The sequence below is a fragment of the Salmo salar genome, chromosome 17, assembly GCF_965601325.2.
Source record: "Salmo salar chromosome 17, fSalSal1, whole genome shotgun sequence".
Taxonomy (NCBI): domain Eukaryota; kingdom Metazoa; phylum Chordata; class Actinopteri; order Salmoniformes; family Salmonidae; genus Salmo; species Salmo salar.
The window spans coordinates 30,355,146-30,381,412 of NC_138307.1; the positions used below are offsets into that span (position 1 = coordinate 30,355,146).

A 26,267-nucleotide genomic window follows, 5' to 3' on the forward strand; every position below is an offset into this window, starting at 1 on the left:
AGTATTTCACTTCAAACAGTTTATTTCATTTAATTATACACAAGAGAAAAAAAATGTATGTACAATCATTATTTTTCATAACATTATTGTCATTTAGCAGATGCTCTTATCCAGAGCGACTTACAGGACAAATAAGGGTTAATTGCCTTGCTTAAGGGCACAATGAAAGATTTTTCACCTAGTCAGCTTGGGATTCAAACCAGCAACCTTTCAGTTACTGGCCCAACACTCTTAACCGCTAGGCTACCTGCCGCCAAATCAATCAATTTCAACACAGTTATTCAAATACATTCATCATCAATGACTAAAATAATGAATCTAGATTTAGTTAATAAACACAAGTAGTCGATTCATAGCCTGTTTATCATTAAACAAAAGTTGTTTAGTAATATAAAATAATCCACCCAAACTAATGCTAAAAACTGATCATCACACCATCTTTATCTGATATACACTGAGTATAAAACATTACGAACACCTTCCTAATATTGAGTTGCACCACCCTTTGTCCTCAGAACAGCCTTAATATCATTGGGGCATGGATTGTCCAAGGTGTTGTGTGCGTTTCAGAGGGATGATGGCCGATGTTGACTCCAATGCTTCCTACAAATGTGTCAAGTTGGCTGGGAGTGGATCTACTCCGAATTGCTCGTTCCATCTCCTCCCACATAGCTTGTTCCATCTCCTCCCACAGATGCACAATTACAGTGAATTAAGTAAGCTGAATTCACTGTAATGTTCTTGGAACCATTCCTGGACAAGCCTTGTGGCACAAGGCATAATCCTGCTGAAAAATCTATTTGCAGATGGATACAGTGCTGCCATGAAGGGATGCATCTGATTGGCAATGATGTTTAGATATTTTTTGTTGTTGTGCACTCTCCTCAAACAATAGAATTATATTTTTTCACTGTCATAGCTACTGCTAATTGAACACTGCAGTTAGATTAACAAGAATTTTAGCTTTCTGCCGATATAAAGACATGTCTATGTCCCAGAAAGTTGTCTGTTGTATACAACGTCATTCTAGTCAAATTAGCGCATGTTAGCAACAAACCGTCCCGGTTTAGGGACACCCATCCCATTGAGCAGGGGTGGGCAACTCCAGTCCTCGGGCCTGATTGGTGTCATACTTTTTCTCCATCCCTAGCAAACACAACAGATAAATCAAATTGCATTCTAAACTGAAGATCGTGATTAGGTGATAATTGGAGTCAGGTGTGTTAGCTGGGGCTGGGGCAAAACTGTGACACCAATCAGGCCCTTGAGGACTGGAATTGCCCACCCCTGCAGTAGAGGATAATTTAAGGAATGTGAAATTATTCATACTTTTACTTTTGATACTTAAGTCTATTTACAACCAAATACTTAGACTTTAACTCAAGTAGTATTTACTTGGTGACTTTTACTTGAGTTACTCTGGCCACATTAAGAGCAGAAATAAGGCTTCTCTCCTGTGTCTGTTCACTGATGACCTTTTAGCTCAGCTGTTGTTTTAAAAATAAAATCTACAGTCAGATCAGTGGTAAGACTTCTCTCCTTTATGTGTACCTTGGTGTCTTTTTAACTGACACATTCAAGAGAAACTCTTTCAACAGTCAGAGCAGGAGTAAGGCTTCTCTCCTGTGTGTACACGTTCATGTGTTTTTAAGTAGTCCAGTCGAGAGAAACTCTTTCCACAGTCAGAGCAGGAGTATGGCTTCTCTCCAGTGTGTGTTCTATGATGAACTTTTAGCTCAGCTGATGTTGTGAAGCATTTTACACAGTCAGAGCAGGAGTAAGGCTTCACGCCTGTATGTATACGTTCATGTGTTTTTAAGTGGCCCAGTTGAGAGAAAATCTTTCCACAGTCAGAGCAGGAGTAAGGCTTCTCTCCTGTGTGTGTTCTCTGGTGAACTTTTAGCTCAGCTGATGTTGTGAAACATTTGACACAGTCAGAGCAGAAGTAAGGCTTCACTCCTGTATGTCTACGTTCATGTGTTTTTAAGAGGTCCAGTCGAGAAAAACTCTTCCCACAGTCAGAGCAGGAGCAAGGCTTCTCTGATGTGTGTGTTCTCTGATGAACTTTTAGCTCAGCTGATGTTTTGAAGCATTTTACACAGTCACAGCAGGAGTAAGGCTTCTCTCCTGTATGTATACGTTCATGTGTTTTTAAGTGGCCCAGTTGAGAAAAACTCTTTCCACAGTTAGAGCAGGAATAAGGCTTCACTACTGTATGTATACGTTCATGTGTTTTTAAGGTTCTCAGTAGAGGGAAACTCTTTCCACAGTCAGAGCAGGAGTAAGGCTTCTCTCCTGTGTGTGTTCTCTGATGAACTTTTAGCTCAGCTGTTGTTGTGAAGCATTTTACACAGTCAGAGCAGGAGTAAGGCTTCACTCCTGTATGTATAAGTTCATGTGTTTTTAAGATGGCCAGTCGAGAGAAACTCTTTCCACAGTCAGAGCAGGAGTAAGGCTTCACTCCTGTATGTATACGTTCATGTGTTTTTAAGTTGCACAGCACAGAGTAACTCTTTCCACAGTCAGAGCAGAAGAAAGGCTTCTCTCCTGTGTGTGTTCTCTGATGAACTTTTAGCTCAGCTGATGTTGTGAAGCATTTTACACAGTCAGAGCAGGAGTAAGGCTTCAATCCTGTATGTATACGTTCATGTGTTTTTAAGTGGGAAAGTTGAGAGAAACTATTTCCACAGTCAGAGCAGAAGAAAGGCTTCTCTCCTGTGTGTGTTCTCTGATGAACTGTTAGCTCAGCTGATGTTGTGAAGCATTTTACACAGTCAGAGCAGGAGTAAGGCTTCACTCCTGTATGTATACGTTCATGTGTTTTTAAGTGGCCCAGTCGAGAGAAACTCGCCCCACAGTCAGAGCAGGAGTAAGGCTTCTCTCCAGTGTGCACTCTCTGATGAACTGTCAGATTCCCTGATGTTGTGAATCTCTTCCCACAGTCAGTACAGGAATACGGATTCTCTCCTGTGTGTATTTGTAGGTGTATTTTTAGCTTTGATAGAATTGGGAAAATCTCCTCACAATGTGGGCAGTGGTGAGACCTCTTAGCTCTGTGATCTTCCTGCTGTTGCTCTCTGGATGTAGAGAATGTCTCAACACGGTCTCCTGTATGAACAACATCAGAAGAACCAATCAGTTGGTGTGATACACATGTCAATCAAATGTATATTATGAAGCCCTTTTTACATCAGCAGTTGTCACAAAGTGTTCTACAGAAAGCCAGCCTAAAATCCCGAAAGAGCAAGCAATGCAGATGTAGAAGCACAGTGGCCAGGAAAAACTCCATAAAAAGCAGCAACCTTGGAAGAAATGTAGAGAGGAACCAGGCTCAAAGGGGTGGCCAGTCCTCTTCTGGCTGTACCGGGTGACATATGTATTCATATCAGTAGGCTATACAACACAAAAGGGAATAAAACTATTCTAAAAGTGGATAAGAGTTGAAAGCTAAAAAGGGGTGTGTCATCCTCTACTCACTATCACAAAGGTTAGTAACTACACAGACTCATTTCATAGATCTTTACAAACGCTGGCAGTTTGTCTACTTCACCACTTTAGTCTACTCTCTGAGCACTCCAGATAGCCCAGTGAATAAAACAAATGCTGGCAATACTGGTGTCAAACCTGTGTCAGTAGCATGAAATAACAGCTACCTTTTCATTGAAACAGTTCTACTGCAACTTTTCATGCACAGTGGGATGTTGGAATGAAAAACGCAACCTGATCTTACCAGGAGAAACAGATTTCCCAATCTTCTCCTCCTCTTCTTCATCTTTAATATTGACATTCAGCTCCAGTGTTTGACTGCAGTCTTCCAGCTGCACTGATGCCATCTCTGGATCCTGCAGTGCAAACTGGGCTCCACTGTCACAATCAGGACCCAGTGACTGTAGGTTTGGACTCAGTGTGGAAGGAGAGAGGCAGGCTGGGTTTGTCCTCACTGTTGATGTTACCGGACTCGGACTTAATTCTAGTCGTCCTGTAGTAACAATGACAAACAGACACAAAAGTGAGTCTTGACAGTTCTGGCACTTTCTTTATTCTCTAAAAATATATTATATTTCTTCTTGTTCAATTATCTAATTCAGTGCTTGACTTGGACTGAAATAGGTACCGGTACTGTTTATATTTAGGATGCAGGAGCTCCACAATACTGTTGAGCTAATATTCTATAAGAGGAACATGAGCTTCAGCAGTAGACATTTGAGGTGCCGGTACTCAGCTCCGGTGAGCTCCTGTCCAAGTCATTTCAACAGATCAGGTATCTAAGCATTGAAATCATTCAAATTAGACAAGTACACGCTTTAAAATGAATCTACACAATGTAAGTGAACTAATCAAAAGTAGATTTCCCAAATTCACATAAATGCAGAAATGACAAAAACATTTAGTTCAAGGTTACAGTTTGTTTTAGGCAGCAGTATGTAATATTTTCCTGAATAACATTGTCTTCACTGTATTATTTCACATCAAAAACCAATAATATTTCCCGTTTACATGATAGTAACATTTATAAAGATAGAAACAACTGAATGTGTCTGAATATTAGAACACTGAAATTGTCTCTCTGCACGCGCACTGAAGTCGGTTGACGCAACGCCATTTTACCAGCTCGTGAATTTTACACAAAACCAAAGATGGAACGATATGGATTTTGGCCGACATTCTGCAAATGTTCTAATCGATGAAACATCTGATGCAGTTTTCTGTTCCCAAAACTAAAATCTGTTATGAACAGAGTGGACTACGTTTTGTAGATTTTACTCTTCGCAAAAGTTTTTCTTTTTTTATAGCATTGTTTAGAAGGAAAGCAAAGGCGAATTGAGTTGTTGCACACGAGCACTTCAGAGTAGTTCCCTAACATAAATATGTGTGCTAGAACGCGCCAATAGGATCTTGTTAGCTCGTGCTTGGCTCTGCCCACTATGACTCATCTGTTCCTATTGGAAACGACCGGTTGTGGTCTATCTTTGTTTACTTATAAAAAATATTTGGTGCAACTGTCCGTGGATTCAGGGATCCTTGGGATGGACCTACCCCATTATATGAGAAGGGAGGTGCTTAATTGAGCCGAATCCTCCAGCACCTCTCAGTTTTGTAGTCTTTCGTTCCGGAACCCATTTGCCAGGATCAGGTAGCATGAAAAATAATTTCCACTGTTTGCAATGTAAAAGTCCTCATAAAAGCAATCAGAGTAATTACATTTGGATTCCTCTGTAATTGTCATGCCCCCTAAAAAAACGTAATGTGAAAACGTGCCTGATATTCTAAGAATTGATTCATGTTGGGCCGTCCCAGGTTTATGGTTTGTGCAACATTGTAGCCTATTTAGACCAAGGCGTGGCCATTGCTATGGTGAGAGAGAAGCACGCCTGTATCTCTCACAGAACTAAAATGAGATTCACTTTCTATGATCTCTCTCCCTCTCTGTGCTGTTATAGACATGAGCCAGCAACTCATCTCTCCAGCATTGCACCTCTTCATTTATTTCCTAATAGAATAATAGCTGCGGGAAGTGTGTTGAGGTTCTGCAGCACTCTACAGTCTGTTCAGAAAGAAATGAAATAATTCCCAAAACTACACCAGGAGTATTTAGCTACAGAGGATCAATAGCTAATTTAAATAAAATAGCCTAGCTGTGGATTGTGTGTAGCCAAATCACAAGGCATGTCTACAGTCAGGAACGTGTGGCAAATCTGTCAGTGAACAGAATGCAGCCAAAACAAGCCTTTAGCAATATTTCTAATACAGTCACTGGAAATCACAGGTTGTAAAGCAAATGGATCCTGCTGAAAATAAAATACTAATCTGTCTGTATGTTACCAAGTTATCAACTACCATCTAAGCCTATTGAGCAACAGCATGTTTCACAACGTAAAGCAACAGAGAAGCTTTTGGCCAATGAGTGAGTCAGTGAAACTGGAAAGCTTGTTTAGGACTATAACTTCCTCCTCATATTGTACAATGTGTTTCTCCTCACACCTGGCCTATGCTATTGATGGATTAGAGACAAGGTCATTTTTATTGACCTCAGATTCTCAGTGTCAAAGTAGCCTGTCATTTTGGTCATTTGTGAGGTATTAAAAAAAGATTATTCAAAAGTCTCCAGTCATTTAAAATTATTAAGAATTGCATGAAATCTGTTTATAAAAGGCCATATTTTTCCTGGACTACAGGCTACAATAAATGGTGTAACTTCTGTATGCGGCTCCACACCACTGCTCTATGCCAGTACACTAAAGCCATGATAATGCATGCAATGCTTTATTATAAAGGTATTTCATTTAATATGTTCTGGTACCTCAGAGACCCCCAGGTCAACCCTCTCAGGCTCACTTTTGGTTCCAGCACCTCCCAATTTACACAGTAAGCATTGGAGAAGTGGGTAGCTGCTGCTGCCTCCTCCAGGACACATCTTCTTTACATAGAGTTCATCAGGCTGTTGATTGTGGCATCTGGAATGTTATCCCACTCTTCAAAGGCTGTGTGAAATTCCTGGATATTGGAACAAGCTGTCATACACGTCGATCCAGACCATACCAAACATGCTCAAAGGGTGACATGTCTGGTGAGTATGCAGGCCACGGGAGAATTGGGACATGTTCAGCATTTTCAATTGAGTACAGATCATTGCCACATGGGGCTGTGCATTGTCATGCTGAAACATGAGGTGATGGCGGCGGATGAATGGCAGGACAATGGCCCTCAGGATCTTGTCATGGTATCTCTGTGCATTCAAATTGCCATCGTTAAATGCAATTGTGTTGGTAGTCTGTAGCTTATGCCTGCCCATACCATAACCCCACCATGGGGAACTCTGTTCACAACATTGACATCAGCAAACCACACGCCCACACAACGCCATACACGGTGGTCTGCAGTTGAGGCTGGTTGGGCATACTGCCAAATTCTCTAAAACAACGTTGGAGGCGGCTTAAGGTAGAGAAATTCACATTGAATTATCTTGCAACAGTTCTGGTGGAAATTCCTGCAGTCAGCTTGCCAATTGCATGCTCCCTCAAAACTTCAGACATCTGTGGCATTGTGTTGTGTGACAAAACAGAACATTTTAGAGTGTCAATTTTGTATTTATTAGGGATCACCATTAGCTGCTGCCAAGCACCTACACTTGTCCCCAGCACAAGGTGCACCTGTGTAATGATGATCATGCTATTTAATCAGCTTATTAATATGCCACACCTGTGAGGTGGATGGATTATGTTGGCACAGGAGAAATGCTCACTAACAGGGATGTAAACAAATGTGTGCACAAACTTTGAGAGAAATAAGTTTGTGTGTCTGGAACATTTCTGGGATCTTTTATTTCACCTCATGAAACATGGGACCAACACTTTACATGTTGTTTATATGTTTGTTCAGTGTATACAGTATTTATTTTTTTAATCACAAACTATCAATAATGAAATGTAAAATAAACTAAATCAGCCTGCTTTCTGTTCTAATCAGCTCCCTACACAGACTGAGAAGGATACTGTAAGAGCGGAACATTATCTGGTGACAGTAGTCCTTGTAGTCCCAAAAACTTATCAGCTGCAGATATGTTGTCCAGCTTCTTGGACTTCTTGTGCATTCAATTAATAACTGTGGTTATAAATAATAAAATATCCACCTTCACAATATTTGTATCCAGATCACTTGATTGAGGTACAACTTTTGCAACTGGTTGTGGCCTCTAGCCCCTTTAATTCTTCACCACCTCCACATAAGAGATTTGCTGTACAGCCCTGATCCTTGACACCTCAACCTCTTTCACCCTAACAGGGCACTCTAGGAATATGACCCCTACCACAGTTGCAACATTTTACATTCACATACCCTTCAATAACATATTCCTTCCGTCTGCAAACACTTGACGTGGCCAAACCTTTAACATTTCTTGCGTTGCATCGGGTTTTACACAACTCTCATATATCCCAGCTTTACATAGGGTGGTAGATAATCTCTATTATTGATGTTAAATGAAGAGTAACTTTGCTCCTTTTTCACATTCTCCATACGGTTCAAGCGATGTGAATTTGGGTCCTTCTTTGGGATTTGGTTGGGAACCAAAAGGGATCGCTCAGTTTCAAGGTCTCAGCTTGGAGAGAAGAAGCCTCATGAAGTACTGGTCGGTCACATGCAGGAACCAAACGTTAATGATGAAAAATTAATAAGCTTAATCATGCAAATATAACTTGTATGTCTAAGCAGTATATAGGAGAACTAACAGGTCTGCCCCAGCAGAGCTCCCGATCGACGTGTACTCTGGTGCTTTAGGTTTGTTGGAACCTCTCCAGCTTGCTGATAATAAAGAATGATTCATTTAAGTTTGACTGAGTCCCTTTGTGGTGATTTTCCACAATAAAAACCCACCAGCCCATTCCACCCTATCTTGTCCTACGCTAGACCACTACACTCAACACCCCCTGCAGCTGTTCTGCAGTAAATCCTCAATATCCCAAGTACTTCTCTGCCGCTGCCACCACAACCTCTATTTTCTGTGACCTTCTATCCATTTCTGCAGTACAACTGACAACCATAGCTATAAATGCTAAAAAGCCCACCTTGCACATTGCCACCACTCTCACAGGAATCCTCTCAAGATCCCTCACCCTGTACCCATCTTCCTCTACCACTCTCTTCACTAATTCGGCATACTACACTTTCTGTAGTACTGTAATCCTGGCAACCTCAATCTGCCTTTCTCTCACCTAACACCTCAGATCTCTAGCCCCATTGGCACCCACACAACTATCTCCACTGATACCACACATTCCTTCATCTTTGCCCTCCTGCACACCTAGGGTTGCACATTTTGGGGAATATTCAGAGGTGGAAACTTTGTGGGAATTAACAGGAATATATGGGAATAGATGCAAATTAATACCATTTAAATGTAGTTGTTTTTTGCATTGGATATATTTACGATATCATATGGAGACAGAAACAAACATTTTACCTTGTCATAAGTAGACAATTGCAGATGATTAAATCCTTCCAATAGAAATTTTTAAAACTTTAAATTAAATGAGTTGACTGACTCTTCACATGGGATGATTTCACTGAAAAACAAAAGAAAAGGAATATTGAATGATCCATCGCATCTCCCAAAAAACGTTTTCAACATACATCTGTAAACTGATAGTCTAGAAACTAAAGCTTTGGTTGTCTTCCTCTCAGGCTTCCATGTCTTCTTCCTGGATCTCCTCAATGTCCACCTCTTGAACATAGGACTCTGAGGCCTCATCTTCACTGTCACTTTCCAACCTCGTTGAGGATGGCTCGATGTCAGGCTCAAAAAGCCTCAAATTTGTCCGGACGGCCACCAATTTTTCAACCCTTGTATTGGTCAGCCTGTTGCGTGCTTTGGTGTGTGTGTTCTCAAACAAGGACCAGTTGCGCTCTGAGGCAGGCTGATGTTGGTGGGATTTGGAGGCAACATGGGGAAAGAGCCTCAGATCCACAAAGTCCATTCCACCAGGAGGCTGATGAGATATGTTGGCGCGACTGCCATATTGCATTTCCATCCCAAAGTCCTTGCTTGGAAGTGTACTTCGCCAGACTGCCAAGAACCTTGCCCTCATCCAGGCCAAGGTGGCGAGACACAGTAGTGATGACACCATAGGCCTTGATCTCTGCACCAGATAGGATGCTCTTGCCAGCATACTTGGGGTACAACATGTACGCTGCGGCGTATATGGGCTTCAGGCAAAAGTCTTCATGTTTTTTTTTTAATGTATTTCAGAACTGCAGTTTCCTCTGCTTGGAGCAACAGTGAAGTGGGCAGGGCAGTAGAAATTTCTTCTCCTACATCTGCAAACAGAGTCTGAACATCAGACAGGATGGTATTGTCTCCTTCAATCCGTGCAATCGCTACTGCTATAGGTTTCAGGCTGCTTAACACTCTCTCCCAAAATACATCATCCAGGAGGATCCTCTTGATGGCGTTGTCCATACCGCCAGACTGTGATATGGCCATTTCTTGGAGAGACTCCTTCCCCTCCAGGAGACTGTCAAACATGACAACACCACCCCAACAGGTTGTTGCTGGGCAGCTTCAATGTGGTGCTTTTCTTCTCACTTTGCTTGGTGAGGTAGATTGCTGCAATAACTTGATGACCCTTCACATACCTAACCATTTCCTTCGCTCTCTTGTAGAGTGTATCCATTGTTTTCAGTGCCATGATGTCCTTGAGGTGCAGATTCAATGCATGAACAGCACAGCCAATGGGTGTGATGTGAGGGTAGATCAAGCAGCCTTTATGCTCGAAGCATTGTCTGTCACCAGTGGAAATACCTTCTGTGGTCCAAGGTCATTGATGACTGCCTTCAGCTCATCTGCAATGTAGAGACTGGTGTGTCTGTTGTCCCTTGTGTCTGTGCTCTTGTAGAATACTGGTTGAGGGATGGAGATGATGTAGTTAATTATTCCTTGCCCACAAACATTCGACCACCCATTAGAGATGATTGCAATATATGATTTGCTGGACCTTCACTTGAACTCTGTATTCAGCAAATTAGTAGATAAAGCATGTCTGGTTGGAGGGGTGTATGCTGGGTGAAGAACATTCAGAAATCTATTCTAATACACATTGCCTGTGAGCATCAGAGGTGAACCAGTTGCATTCACAGCTCGAGCAAGACATTCATCAGCATTTCTCTGACTACGTTCCTCCAATGAGTCAACAAAAACATCTGATTCCAGGAGGACCATGAGCTGTTGCTATCGATAAGGTGACTGATTCCTAATTTTCACCACGAATAGAAGTAGAGGGACTTTTGTCAGAGGTTGCTTGTGTGAGCGCTGAGGGAACTTTATGCACTTGGCCAGATAATTCTGCATCTTTGCTGCATTCTTCACATATGATTTGGCACAGTATTTGCACATGTACACAGCTTTTCCTTCTACATTAGCTGCAGTGAAATGTCTCCACACATCAGATAGTGCCCGTGGCATTTTCCTGTAAAGATTAGGAAAAAAAGGAGTAAAAAACAAAACAAATACAATTCCATGTACAGATAAATAGTTAAGCAGTTAGATTAACCCCTTTTTTCAAATATAGGACTATGTTATATCGATACACCTCTCCTGAATCGAACCACGTTGTCCGATTTCAAAAAGGCTTTACAGCAAAAGCAAAACATTAGATTATGTTAGAGGAGTATATCGTAAAAGTAGCCACATAGCCATTTTCCGACCAACCACATGCATCACAAATAACCAAAAAAACAGCTAAATGCAGCACTAACCTTTGACAATCTTCATCAGATGACACCCCTAGGACATCATGTTACACAATACATGCATTCTTTTGTTCGATAAAGTTCATATTTATATATAAAAACAGCATTTTACATCGGCGCGTAACGTTGACTAACTATTTTCCCTCAAATGCATCCGGTGAAACAGCGCTACAATTTACTAAATTACTATTCGAAAACATTTTTAAAATGTAATATTGTCATTCTCAGATTTATAGATGAGTATCTCTTGAAAGCACCTGTAATGCCAGATTTAAAATAACTTTACTGGGTAATCACACTTTGCGATAAAAGGGGATGCGGTACTCAGAAAATAGGCTACCGTTACAGGTCAGCGCCATCTTGGAACAATCGCATATCAAATCTAGTCTTGTATACTATTGTCAATAATCCCTTACCTTTGATTATCTTCATCAGAAAGCACTTCTAGGCATCCCAGGTCCACAACAAATGTATTTTCGTTCGAAAAAGTTAATCCTTTATGTTCCAATAGCTTGTTCTTGTTAGCGCGTTCTGAAGGCTGCACCAAAAGTTCCGTCGTGCGCGGGACTCCACTTTCGAAAAAATGCATTTTGTAAAATTTTATTTAGGTTCGTTCAAACATGTCAAACGTTGTATAACATAAATCTTTAGGGCCTTTTTCAACCAGAGCTCCAATAAGATTCAAGGGGGACGATTGCATTGTGTTTCAAAACGTTTCGAAAGGGGAGGGTAGTCAGGGGCGCCGGCGTCATAATGGTGATGGCCCTCTCCGTGTGACCACGTTCCACTGCGTCTCATTCATTCAGTTTTCACAGTAGAAGGCTCAAATCACTTTGTAAAGACTGGGGACATCTAGTGGAAGCAATACGAAGTGCTCAATGAACCATTGCTCACTGTGATTTACAGGCAAACTGATGAAGTTGAGTCCGCAATTCAGAATTCCACTTCCTGTTACGATCGGTCTCGGGGTTTTGACTGCCATATGAGTTCTGTTATACTCACAGACACCATTCAAACAGTTTTAGAAACTTTAGGGTGTTTTCTATCCACAAGTATTAATTATATGCATATCCTAGCTTCTGAGTTTGAGTAGGAGGCCGTTTAAAATGGGCACTTGCAACTAACTTGCTTGCAAACTAACTTGCAAACACACTTTGCTGTAGGCTACTATTTACTAGTTAACAAAAAATTATGTCATAAAATATATTCACCCAGTATTGTAATCAAAACTTACCAGAAAGCATGTAGTCCTTGGCTCAGACAGTGTAGTAGTGTGGGCTCAATAGCATCTCATTAGTGTGCAAGATCCAAAATATGCCACAAGACCTAGAATTGCCTTATGTGCATCCCAGAAAAAAATTCACTGTTATAAGCTAACTTTTTTTTTTTGGAATTTAAGCAAAATTTCCAAAATTCCATGGCTCAATTTCCCATGGAAATTTACCGGAAAGCTTCCGGCCCTTTGCACACTTCTAAGCATCTCACGCCTACACACTGATGCAATAGGCCCATAAATGACACCTAAAACACTGTAGTATTTACTGAACAAACGCGCTCACGGATAACTGACACTTCATTCCTTGACCTTTTCTGGCAGACTCTGCATCAAAACTCAGCATGACAGATGTCTTCAGTTTCCCCACGCTCTACACCGGATCTAAGACTCACCAAACGACTCTTCCATTTCAACTGCTCCTCCTTAACACTTAAACCTAACCCCATTATCACTCCTTTCAATGCCACCCTGTTCCGGAGAGCAATTCGAGTCACAATTCTTGTCCCCAATCGCGAAATCCGGAGCGCCCACTTCCTCTGGATTGAGGAGAAACAATAAATCATTGAGAGTCCACTCCGAGTTACCTTCACCAACTCAACTTCCCTCTACACTCAGCTCCTTCTCAGGGGTCATCATAGCACTGTCCATCGCAGTTAATTTTATCCTCGTCACTTCACTTTCCTCCTGTAGCTCTTCTAAAAGTTCTGTGTGATCCTCCATTCCATATTCACTCAAAACATATTCCACTTCTCTCCTTTTTTTCTCGTCCACCATCTTCTCCTTCATCAGATCTTCCAGAAGGCTTGTGCAATCCCCCATTCCACTTTTTTTTCTGGTCCGCCATCTTACCACGTGTCTCAGCTCATCCACACCCCACTAGCTTCGGGTAGCTGCATACCAATAGAGTACCACAGTATAAATCATAATACCCATAAAACCTAGCAGTCAAACAGGGAACTGGTTCCAATCATTCTTCCACCATTCATTTTTCCCAGAGAATTTTAGAAACACTTAAAACTAGGGCTGTGTTTCGTGTAGGCTTACCCTGGCGTGACGTTTTGATAACCGTGTAAATCTCTCTAGGACAGGGTGACTTATCAATATATTCACCTGTATTTACCAACCACAAAAATGACATTTTAATTAGCTGCTAATGTGGCTATCATAAAGACCTACAAATGCCATGATGATCTGGACAAGACTGCCGAATAGAGGCAACGGTTATGATCTCTGGGTTAACTATGTTAGCTAAATTTAGTAATGAATAAATAGGCTACATTTATTTAAATAGACAATTATGTGAACTGTCTTGTGCATAAATTTTATTGACACAATACCTGTTAGCAAAGGTGTCAGCTAGAGATTACGTGCAAGAGCTTGCAATGATAAGTTTTGCATGATGTCTACTTTGATGCTGATTAGCATTATATAATCTGAGAGGAAATAGAGCCAAATATTGATAAAAGTCACCTTGTCCGAGAGGGATTTACAGTTGAAGTCGGAAGTTTACATACACTTAGGTTGGAGTCATTAAAACTCATTTTTCAACCACTCCACACATTTCTTGTTAACAAACTATAGTTTTGGCAAGTCGGTTAGGACATCTACTTTGTGCATGATACAAGCAATTTTTACAACAATTGTTTACAGACAGATTATTTCACTTAAAATTCACTGTATCACAATTCCAGTGGGTCAGAAGTTTACATACACTAAGTTGACTGTGCCTTTAAACAGCCTGGAAAATTCCAGAAAATTATGTCATGGCTTTAGAAGCTTCTGATAGGCTAATTGACATAATCTGAGTCAATTGGAGGTGTACCTGTGGATGTATTTCAAGGCATACCTTCAAACTCAGTGCCTCTTTGCTTGACATCATGGAAAAAAAATCTGAAGAAATCAGCCAAGACCTCAGAAAAAGAAATTGTAGACCTCCACAAGTCTGGTTCATCCTTGGGAGCAATTTACAAATGCCTGAAAGTACCACGTTCATCTGTACAAACAATAGTACGCAAGTAAACACCATGGGACCACGCAGCTGTCACACTGCTCAGGAATGAGATGCGTTCTGTTTCCTAGAGATGAACGTACTCTGGTGCGAAAAGTGCAAATCAATCCCAGAACAACAGAAAAGGACCTTGTGAAGATGCTGGAGGAAACAGGAACAAAAGTATCTATATCCACAGTAAAACGAGTCCTATATCAACATAACCTGAAAGGCCACTCAGCAAGGAAGCAGCCACTGCTCCAAAACCGCAATAAAAAAGTCAGACTACGTTTTGCAACTGCACATGGGGACAAAGATCGTACTTTTTGGAGAAATGTCCTCTGGTCTGATGAAACAAAAATATAACCGTTTGGCCATAATGACCATTGTTATGTTTGGAGGAAAAAGGGGGAGGCTTGCAAGCCGAAGAAAAACATCCCAACTGTGAAGCACGGGGGTGGCAACATCCTATTGTGTGGGTGCTTTGCTGCAGGAGGGACTTTTGCACTTCACAAAATAGATGCCATCATGAGGGAGGAAAATTATGTGGATATATTGAAGCAACATCTCAAGACATCAGTCAGGAAGTTAAAGCTTGGTCGCAAATGGGTCTTCCAAATGGACAATGACCCCAAGCATACTTACAAAGTTGTGGCAAAATGGCTTAAGGACAACAAAGTCAAGGTATTGGAGTGGCTATCACAAAGCCCTGACCTCAAACCTATAGAAAAATTGTGGGCAGAACTGAAAAAGCGTGTGTGAGCTAGGAGGCCTACAAACCTGACTCAGTTACCCCAGCTCTGTCAGGAGGAATGGGCCAAATTTCACCCAACTTATTGTTGGAAGCTTGTGGAAGGCTACCCGAAACATTTGACCCAAGTTAAACAATTTAAAGGCAATGCTACCAAATACGAATTGAGTGCATGTAAACCTCTGACCCAGAAATAAAAGCTGAAATAAATCACTCTACTATTATGACACTTCACATTCTTAAAATAAAGTGGTGATTCTAACTGACAGGGAATTTTTACTAGGATTAAATGTCAGGAATTGTGAAAAACTGCGTTTAAATGTATTTGGCTAAGGTGTATGTAAACTTCCCACTTCATCTGTACATGGTTATCATAACATTATGACAGGGTAAACCTACATGAACCACAGCCCATATTTTCAGTGTTTCTAAAAATCCTCTATGGGAAAAATAAATTAAACGGAAAAATGATTGGAACCATATATAGGTTGAGACAATTTTTCTAAAATAAAAAATAAACTGCACCTTTGGCAGTGATTATAGCCTCGAGTCTTATTGGGTGTGACGCTACAAGCTTGGCATACCTGTATTTGGGGAGTTTCTCCCATTCTTCTCTGCAGATCCTCTCAAGCTCTGTCAGGTTATATGGGGAGTGTCGCTACACAGCTATTTACAGGTCTCTCCAGAGATGTTTGATCGGGTTCAAGTCTGAGCTCTGGCTGGGCCACTCAAGGACATTCAGAGACTTGTCCCGAAGCCACTCCTGCATTGTCTTGGCTGTGTGCTTAGGGTCGTTGTCCTGTTGGAAGGTGAACCTTCGCCCCAGTATGAGGTCCTGAGCACACTGGAGCAGGTTTTCATCACGGATCTCTCTATACTTTGCTCTGTTGAACCACGTTCATATTTGCCTCGATCCTGACTAGTCTCCCAGTCCCTAATGTGGAAGAAAATCCCCACAGCATGATGCTGCCATCACCATGCTTCACAGTAGTGATGGTGCCAGGTTTCCTCCAGACGTGACACTTGGCATTCAGGCCAGAGAGTTAAATCTTCATTCCATCTAACCAAAACAATCTGGTTTCTCATTGCCCGAGAGTCCTTTAGGTGCCTTTTGGAAAACTCCAAGCCGGCTGTCATATGCTTTTTACTGAGGAGTGGCTTCCATCTGGCCACTCTACCATATAGGCCTGATTGGTAGAGTGCTGCAGAGATTGTTGTACATCTGGAAGGTTCTCCCATCGCCACAGAGGAACTCTGTCAGAGTGACCATTGGGTTCTTGGTCACCTCCCTGACCAAGGCTCTTGATGAAGGATTTTCGATCATATCCTTGGACTAAAAGGATTGACACTCACATGCAACACCATGTGCAAAGCGCCTTTGGGTAATGGTATCCCTTTCTCACGTAGGCTGTTCATTTCTGATCTTTGATACTTTTTTTGGTTTATAAACGTATCATGGTATACTACGTTAATGACAAAACTAGTAAAAGGATCCTCTAGATGGCATTTGCATCCCAGATGGTTACAGGACCCAGACTTCTTACATTACGTTGGAGTGCATATACATGTTTATTTTACATTGAACACTAACCAAACATCAGCGAGTACCAGATGGGAGGCTTTCAAAGCATGTATTATGGGGCAAATTATAAGTTTTACAACTTTGAATCTCCTGAGAACTTAACTAATGAGGTCTTGATTTTCCCTCTATTTCAGAAGACACTAAATTGGATCTGGAAAAGGAATTGGATGGTGTTGAAATATCTGATGCTATTTTCAATATGAAGGGAGGTAAAGAGGCAGGTCCAGATGGGCTCCCAATAGATATTTAGAAGATATTTAAGGACAAACTTCTAGGTCCACTTTTGGATATGTACAGTGTATTGGGGTATATATATATCATATATATTTCAGCAGAGGACTGGGGTATGATATACTCAAGAGCTCAGATACAGACAATAAACACCCACCTGAGGTTGTTGCAATACAATTGGATAATGAGTACATATATCACCCTTGTTAAGCCCCACAAATTTGACCCTAATACCCCAGACCTGTGTGTTAAATGTAACATGCATTTAGGCACCTTGTATCATTGCCTGGAGGAATGTGTTGAGATACAAACGTTTTGGAGCTCAGTACTGTGCTATATCTCTGAGATGACCTCTGCCCCAATACCACAAATCCCTAAACTATGCCTCCTAAATCTTTACCCAGAGAATCTCTTTACATAAGAGAGAAAATAAAATGTTTGACCTCTGTCTAATACAAGCTAGATGTTCAATTGCTCTCCACAGGAAGTATGTCAGTTGCCCCTCACTTGGTCATTGGTTAAACTAATTAACACCAAACCTGGTTCTTGAGAAATATACTTATATAGTGAAAAAGAAAGCCCCAGAGTTTCATAATATTTGGGATCTGTTTGGTGAGTTTTTGCAAACCGGTGATATTGTAGAAGCATTGGAACTGTAAATCTGTATATTCTAAAAAAAAATCTGTGATAATTGGCTATAGTCGAAGTGTAATCTGCATTATCTGCGACTGCATATTATACTTTTTAACTGGACATGTTTTGGTACCCTTCCCCAGATCTGTGCCTCGACATAATCATTTCATGGAGCTCTACGGACAATTCCGTCGACCTCGTGGCTTGGTTTTTACTCTGACATGCACTGACAAATGTGGGACCTTATATAAAAGTCGGAAGTTTACATAGACTAAGTTGACTGGTTAAGGTGTATGTAAACTTCCGACCCAATGGAATTGTGATACAGTGAATTAGAAGTGAAATAATCTGTCTGTAAACAATTGTTGGAAAAATGACTTGTGTCATGCACAAAGTAGATGTCCTAACTGACTTGCCAAAACTATAGTTTGTTAAAAAGAAATTAGTGGAGTGGTTGAAAAATGAGTTTTAATGACTCCAACCTAAGTGTATGTAAACTTCAGACTTCAACTGTAGACAGGTGTGTGCCTTTCTAAATCAAGTCCAATAAATGTAATTTACCACAGGTGGACTCTCAATCAAGTTGTAGAAACATCTCAAGGATGATCAATGGAAACAGGATACACCTGAGCTCAATGTCAAGTCTCATAGCAAAGGGCCTGTATACTTATGTAATTAAGGTATTTTTGTTATGAATTTTTAATACATGTACAAACATTTCTAAAAACCTTTGTTTCCTTTGTCATTATGAGGTATTGTGAGGAACATCGATAATTTTTTTATTTAATCAATTTTAGAATAAGGCTGTAATGTAACAAAATGTGGAAAAGGTCAAGGGGCCTGAATACTTTCTGAATGCACTGTATGTATTCATTTAGGAAGGCTGTGGGAATAAAACTGTTCTAAAAGTGGGTAAGATAGGGCGTGTCATCCTCTACTCACTATCACAAGGGTTAGTAACTACACAGATTAGTTTCCTAGATCTTTAAAACACTGGCAGTTTGTCTACTTCACTTATTTAGTGATCACTCCAGATAGCCCAGTGAATAAAGCAAATGCTGGCAATACTGGTGTCAAACCATGCAAGTTTCAAGAGCATGAAATAACAGCTACATTTTCACTGAAACAGATCATCATGAAACAGTTCTACTGTAACTTTTCATGCACCGTGGGAAGTTGGAACAAACAACAAACTTAGATAGATAGAACCTGCTCTTACCAGGAGAAACAGATGTCCCAATCTTCTCCTCCTCTTCTTCATCTTTAATGTTGGCATTCAGCTCCAGTGTTTGACTGCAGTCTTCCAGCTTCACTGATGCCATCTCTGTATCCTGCAGTGCAAACTGGGTTCCACTGTCACAATCAGTACCCAGTGACTGTAGGTTTGGACTCAGTGTGGAAGGAGAGAGGCAGGCTGGGTTTGTCCTCACTGTTGATGTTACCGGCCTCAGACTTAATCTGAGTCGGCCAGTAGTTACAAAGAGAAACGGACACAAAAGTTATTGTCTCGACAGTTCTGGCACTTTATTTTCTAAAAATACTGTTTATATTTAGGTGCAGGAGTTCCACAATACTGTTGAGCTAATATTCTATAAGAGGAACATGAGCTCAAACAGTAGATATTTGAGGTGCCGGTTCTCAGCTCCGGTGAGCTCCTGTCCAAGTCAAACACTGATCTCATTTCAATAGATCTGATTCACATTAGACAAAGTATACACATTAAAATTAGGCTACACAACTTAAGTGCACTTAATCTATAGTCGATTTCCTGAATTCACAAATGCAAAAATGACAAAAAACATTTAGTACAGTGTTTTAGGCAGCACTATGTACTATTTTCCTAAAAAACATTGTCTTCACTGTATTATTTCAATCAAAACCAATAGTATGTCTGTTCACACCATAGTAACATTTATAGATAAAGATAGAAACGACTTAATTGGTCTGAATGTTAGTACACATGTAGAAAACTGATAATCATTACATTCAGCTTCAAAACAGTAGTGTGACCCTCTCTCTCTCTGCTGCACCCTCACTGCCTGCACTTTAAATTTGTTCCATTGTATTCACATAAATGTCCCTGCATTGACCTGTAATATTGTTATTATTGTTGCAATAAAAAAATTAAGAAATCCGTTGACGCAGACCGAGCGGTGCCGCCATTTTACCAGCTCGTGAATTTTACACAAAACCAATAACTTGCTAAACGGATTCAGAAATCTCAAGTAAATATATTATTTAGAAAGTTTAAACGTGCTATTGCATACCTGTAGTAATAAATAGAAACGGACACGAAGATTATCTTCTAGACCACATCGTTCTGGCGATTTCTCTATACTGAAGAATGGTGGGCGCCTGCCCGGAACTTCCTGTTCCCCCACTAACACCGTCCGTGCATTCCGGATCCTTGGGATGGCCCAACCCCATTACATGAGAAGGGGGTCGTAGCCTCCTGCAGGACACATCTCCTTTGCATAGAGTTGATCAAGATGTTGATTGTGTAATGCTATTTCTAGAACATTTTCTGGTCTGTGGTGTGTAATGAGGAGCAACCAGACGCTGCACTTGACACATTTATGAAATTGATTATTCCAGTTACTAATAAGCACGCACCTATTAAGGAAATGACTGTAAAAACTGTTAAATCCCCTTGTATTGATGAGGAATAGAAAAATTGTGTGGTTGATAGTTTTGTGGAATATTGACTCAGAAATATTACACCTTTACTGGAACTTGTGAATTCAAATTAGACTTTATTACAAAGTAGCAAAGCTGTGCACTTCCATGGAAGAACCAAATTCTCTTTCCACAGACCTCAGACTTTATAGGTTTCCACTTTCAGATAACACACATGGTCACTCCCCTCTATGTAGATGATTAACACCCCTTGGCCTCTTGCCACCATTATATTTCTGTCCCAATTCTTGACACAAATGCATGTGTCTGTCCCATGATATTCAACTAAATCGACTAAAATGACTGCAACACTCAACAAAGAGCCGCCGTTAGTTTCAGAGTGAGTGGCAAGGAATAAGTTAGCCCTAAATATTTCTAAAACTAAAAGCATTGTATTTGGAACAAAACACTCACTAAACCTCAACTAAATCTTGTAATAAATAATGTGGAAATTGAGCAAGTTGAGATGACTAAACTGCTTGGAGTAACCCTAGATTGTAAACTGTCATGGTCAAAACTTATTGATGCAGTAGTAGCTAAGATGGGGAGAAGTCTGTCTATAATAAAGCGATGCTCTGCCTTCTTAACAAAACTATCAACAAGGCAGGTCCTACAAGCCCTAGTTTTGTCGCACCTTGACTACTGTTCAGTCGTGTGGTCGGGTGCCACAAAAAATGACTTACGAAAATTGGCTCAGAACAGGGCAGCACGGCTGGCCCTTGGACTTACACAGAGAGCTAATATTAATAATATGCATGTCAATCTCTCCTGGCTGAAAGTGGAGGTGAGATTGACTTCATAGATACTTTTATTTATGAGAGGTATTGACATGTTGAATGCACCAAGCTGTCCGTCTAAACTCGGATACCCATGCATACCCCACAAGACATGCCACAAGAGGTCTCTTCACAGTCATCAAGTCCAGACTATGGGAGGTGCACAGTACTACATAGAGCCATGACTACATGGAACTCTATTCCACATCAAGTAACTAATGCAAGCAGTAAAATTAGATTTAAAAAACACCTTTTGGAACAGCGGGGACTGTGAAGCAACACAAACATTGGCACAGACACGCATACACACGATAACATACGCACTATACATACACATGGATTTAGTACTGTAGATATGTGGTAGTGGTGGAGTAGGGGCCTGAGGGCACACAGTGTGTTGTGAAATCTGTGAATGTATTGTAATGTTTTTAAAATGGTATAAACTGCCTTAATTTTGCTGCAACCCAGGAAGAGTAGCTGCTGCTTTAGCAGCAGCTAATGGGGATCAATAATAAATACAAATACAAATCAAAACCACTCCTGGTCACTCTGACTGACTACCTTTCATAATGCTTCCTTTACCCTCTGTAACCCCAACAGTTCAAATAAATTAACTGATTCATTGATTTATTTGATTGAAGGCAACACTATTGGTGAAATAGTTGTGCTAAATTGACACTTAATTTTGGAGTGCACAGAATTTTCCTTTTGTTAATGACATGACCAGCATAACATGTTTTATGATTTTCAGTTTCCTCCTGAATTTTCGTGCGTTAAATACACAGCACTTTACGGTATCACGTGTTTTCTGGTAAGGAAACTAAGTCGGATGCACTCATTTTGTTATTAATATAATTATTATTATTAACAACAAATCAATACAAAAAGTACATAGGGGAACACAAGTATATATAAAGCATATACAAAGGACAATTGGGCTAGGGGGGATAGGGGGCAGGGCTGGGGGCGGGGCTAGGAGGGGTTCAATATCACATTAGACAAGGACCTTAAGGGACATACACATTTATAATTCTAACCGCTTGTTTTGTTGGTAGAGTTTTTAATTGTCTTAAAATACAGTTCAATTTCTTTTTGGAAGGTAAGAAAATGTGGTGTTTGGTTTGTACATTTACATTTGTGAATATGACATTTGGAAAAAATAATAATGAAGTTAATTACATAAAATTGCTTCAGATTATTTCTATTGTAGGTAAAAAAAATCTAAGCAGTACATCCATAATAGTGTAAAATCTTCATAAATGTGTTCAATTATAAATCTACTGATGTCTTGCGAGTCAGATGCACTCTCCTGCATAGATAGAGATGATAGCTACATGATGAATTCTCTGTTGCCTCCAGGTCGAAGATAAACAAGAATAAAGCAGAAATAAAATATAGTGGAAATGGAGAACTGATTGGTTATGTGGTTTGACTGTGTGCACCAGACCAATGGTAGTGCTTGGGATATCTTTTGGAAATTAAATTAAAGATGACATGTTAATTGGCAAGAAAAACAATTTTCGCTTAATAAAAGATTGGGACTGTGGAAAGTGAGGCGACTATCTTTTAGCTGAAAAGGTGTTAGTGCTGAAGGCGAACATTCTGCCTTCATTACTTAACCTTGCCTATGTGTTTCCCATGCCGGTGTCTCTAAGAAAATTTTTCATACGGGTACTGTTTAATTTATTTTGGGGAGGATATGAGTTCATCCGTAGAGATCAAATGTACCAGCCTATAGAGGCTGGTGGAAGGGATTTCCGTCAGGAAGTCCAAAATCCAGTTGCAGAGGGAGGTGTTCAGTCTCAGGGTCCTTAGCTTATTGATGAGCTTTGAGGTCACTATGGTGTTGAATGCTGAGCTGTCACTATGGTGTTGAATGCTGAGCTGTTTTGTAAGTCGCTCTGGATAAAAGCGTCTGCTAAATGACTTAAATGTAAATGTAAATGTAGTCAATGAATAGCATTCTCACATAGGTGTTCCTTTTTTCCAGGTGTGAAAGGGCAGTGTGGAGTGCAATAGAGATTGCATCATCTGTGGGTCGGTTGGGGTGGTTTACAAATTGTAGTTGTTCTAGGGTTTCTGGGATGATGGTGTTGATCTGAACCATGACCAGCCTTTCAAAGCACTTCATGGCTACAGACGTGAGTGCTACGAGTCGGTAGTCATTTAGGCAGGTTACCTTAGTGTTCTTGGGCACGGCACTATGGTGGTCTGCTTGAAACATGTTGGTATTACAGACTCGGACAGGGAGAGGTTGAAAATGTCAGTGAAGACACTTGCTAGTTGGTCAGCGCATGCTCGCAGTACACGTCCTGGTAATCGGTATGACACTGTTGACCTGTCTAAAAGTCTTACTCACATCGGCTGCGGAGAGCGTGATCACACAGTCTTCCGGTACAGCTGGTGCTCTCATGCATGTTTCAGGGTTATTTGCCTGGAAGCGAGCATAGAAGTAGTTTAGCTCATCTGGTAGGCTCGTGTCACTGGGCAGCTCTCGGCTGTGCTTCCCTTTGTAGTCTGTAATGGTTTGCAAGCCCTGCCACATCCGACAAGTGTCAGAGCCGGTGTAGTACGACTTGATCTTAGTGCTGTATTGACTCTTTGGCTGGGGCATAGCGGGATTTCTTATAAGCTTCCGGGTTAGAGTCCCGCTCCTTGAAAGCGGCAGCTCTAGCCTTTTGCTCAGTGCGGATGCTGCCTGTAATCCGTGGCTTCTGGTTGGGGTATGTACATACGGTCACTGTGGGGACGACGTCATCGATGCACTTATTGATGAAGCCAATGACAGAATGCCTTCAATGCCATTGGAGGAATCTCGGAACATATTCCAGTCTGTGCTAGCAAAACAGTCCTGTAGCTTAGCATCTGCTTCATCTGACCACTTTTTTATTGATCTAGTCACGGGTGCTTCCTGCTTTAATTTTTGCTCGTAAGCAGGAATCAGGAGGATGGAATTATGGTCAGATTTGTCAAATGGAGGGCGAGAGAGAGTTTTGTATGCGTCTCTGTGTGTGGAGTATTGGTGGCTCAGAGTTATTTTCTCTCTGGTTGCACATTTAACATGCTGTTAGAAATTTGGTAAACTGATTTAAGTTTCCCTGCCTTAAAGTCCCTAGCTACTAGGAGCGCCACCTCGGGGTGAGCGTTTTCTTGTTTGCTTATGGCGGAACACAGCTCATTCAATGCTATCTTAGTGCCAACCTCTGACTGAGGTGGTATGTAAACAGCTACGAAGAATACAGATGAGAACTCTCTCGGTAGGTAATGTGGTCTATAGCTTATCGTGACATACTAAACCTCAGGCGAGCAATAGCTTGAGACTTCCTTAGATATAGTGCACCAGCTGTTATTTAAAAAAAATACATAGTCCGCTGCCCCTTGTCTTACCAGACGCCACTGTTCTATCCTGCCGGTACATCGTATAATATGTTGATGTTGTCATCGTTCAGCCATGACTCCGTGAAGCATAAGATGTTATAGTTTTTAATGTCCCATTGGTAATTTAATCTTCCCCGTAGCTCGTCGATTTTATTGTCCAAAGATTGGACGTTTGCTAGCAGAATTGAGGGAAATGTGGGTTTATTCGATTGAATTCTCAGCAGGCAGCCCGCTCTCTGGCCTCTCTTACTCCGCCTCCTCTTCACGCAGATCACGGGGGTCGGAGCCTGTTCCCAAGCGAGCTGTATATCCTCCGCCTCTGGCTCGTCAGAGTCGTAAACACAGGTGAGCTTGCAAGTAAGCGTTTCACTGTGTATACAAAGTCTTCACAAAGTTTCTGGGCCTGAGTAACAGGCAGTTTACTTTGGGCACGCTTTTCATCCAAACTTCCCAATGCTGCCCCCAATCCGTAAAGAGTACTCCAAAGTTATTTTCCATCATTCTTTATATCATTGATCTTGGCTTCATAATAAAGTTTCTTCTTCATTTTGTTGAGTTCATTCACATAATTTCTCAATTTGCAGTAAGTAAGCCAGTCAGATGTACAGTCATGGCCAAAGGTTTTGAGAATGACACAAATATTAATTTCCACAACGTTTGCTGCTTCAGTGCCTTTAGACATTTTGTCAGATGTTACTATGTAATACTGAAGTATAATTACAAGCATTTCACAAGTGTCAAAGGCTTTTATTGACAATTACATGAAGTTGATGCAAAGAGTAAATATTTGCAGTGTTGACCCTTCTTTTTCAAGACCGCTGCAATCCGCCCTGGCATGCTGTCAATTAACTTCTGGGCCACATCCTGACTGATGGCAGCCCATTCTTGCATAATCAATGCTTGGAGTTTGTCAGAATTTGTGGGTTTTTGTTTGTCCACCCGCCTCTTGAGGATTGACCACAAGTTCTCAATGGGATTAAGGTCTGGGGAGTTTCCTGGCCATGGACCCAAAATATCGATGTTTTGTTCCCCGAGCCACTTAGTTATCACTTTTTACCTTATGGCAAGGTGCTCCATCATGCTGGAAAAGGCACCAAACTGTTCCTGCATGGTTGGGAGAAGTTGCTGGTACCATTCTTTATTCATGGCTGTGTTCTTAGGCAAAATTGTGAGTGAGTCCACTCCCTTGGCTGAGAAGCAACCCCACACATGAATGGTCTCAGGATGCTTTACTGTTGGCATGACACAGGACTGATGGTAGCGCTCACCTTGTCTTCTCCGGACAAGCTTTTTTCCGGGTGCCCCAAACAATCGGAAAGGGGATTCATCAGAGAAAATGACTTTACCCCAGTCCTCAGCAGTCCAATCCATGTCCCTTTTGCAGAATATCAGTCTGTCCCTGATGTTTTTCCTGGAGAGAAGTGGCTTCTTTGCTGAACCTTCTTGACACCAGGCCATCCTCCAAAAGTCATCGCCTCACTGTGCGTGCAGATGCACTCACACCTGCCTGCTGCCATTCCTGAGCAAGCTCTGTACTAGTGGTGCCCCGATCCCGCAGCTGAATCAAGTTTAGGAGACGGTCCTGGCGCTTGCTGGACTTTCTTGGGCGCCCTGAAGCCTTCTTCATAAGAATTGAACCGCTCTCCTTGAAGTTCTTGATGATCCGATAAATGGTTGATTTAGGTGCAATCTTACTGGCAGCAAAATCCTTGCCTGTGAAGCCCTTTTTGGGC

General features: G+C 41.2%; 1 protein-coding gene across 3 annotated transcripts; it reads right to left on the reverse strand.

Moving 5' to 3' along the window:
- Window positions 1–4: 4 nt before the first annotated feature.
- LOC123728053 (uncharacterized) lies at window positions 5–20,115 on the reverse strand. Of its 3 annotated transcripts, none has more exons than XM_082964397.1 (4): window positions 19,972–20,115; window positions 18,924–19,162; window positions 3,731–3,979; window positions 5–3,108 (listed from the first exon to the last, which is right to left on the reverse strand). In XM_082964397.1, the coding sequence occupies exons 2-4, from the start codon at window positions 19,024–19,026 to the stop codon at window positions 1,592–1,594; spliced, it is 1,869 nt and encodes a 622-aa protein (XP_082820523.1). In that variant the 5' UTR covers window positions 19,027–19,162; window positions 19,972–20,115; the 3' UTR covers window positions 5–1,591. The 3 variants fall into 3 exon arrangements, 1 of the variants encoding a protein (XP_082820523.1); XR_014381277.1 differs by lacking the exons at window positions 5–3,108; window positions 3,731–3,979 and adding exons at window positions 7,291–8,125; window positions 8,960–10,961 and having other exon boundaries at window positions 19,972–20,099; XR_006759927.2 differs by lacking the exons at window positions 5–3,108; window positions 3,731–3,979 and adding an exon at window positions 7,291–10,961 and having other exon boundaries at window positions 19,972–20,100.
- Window positions 20,116–26,267: the final 6,152 nt, after the last annotated feature.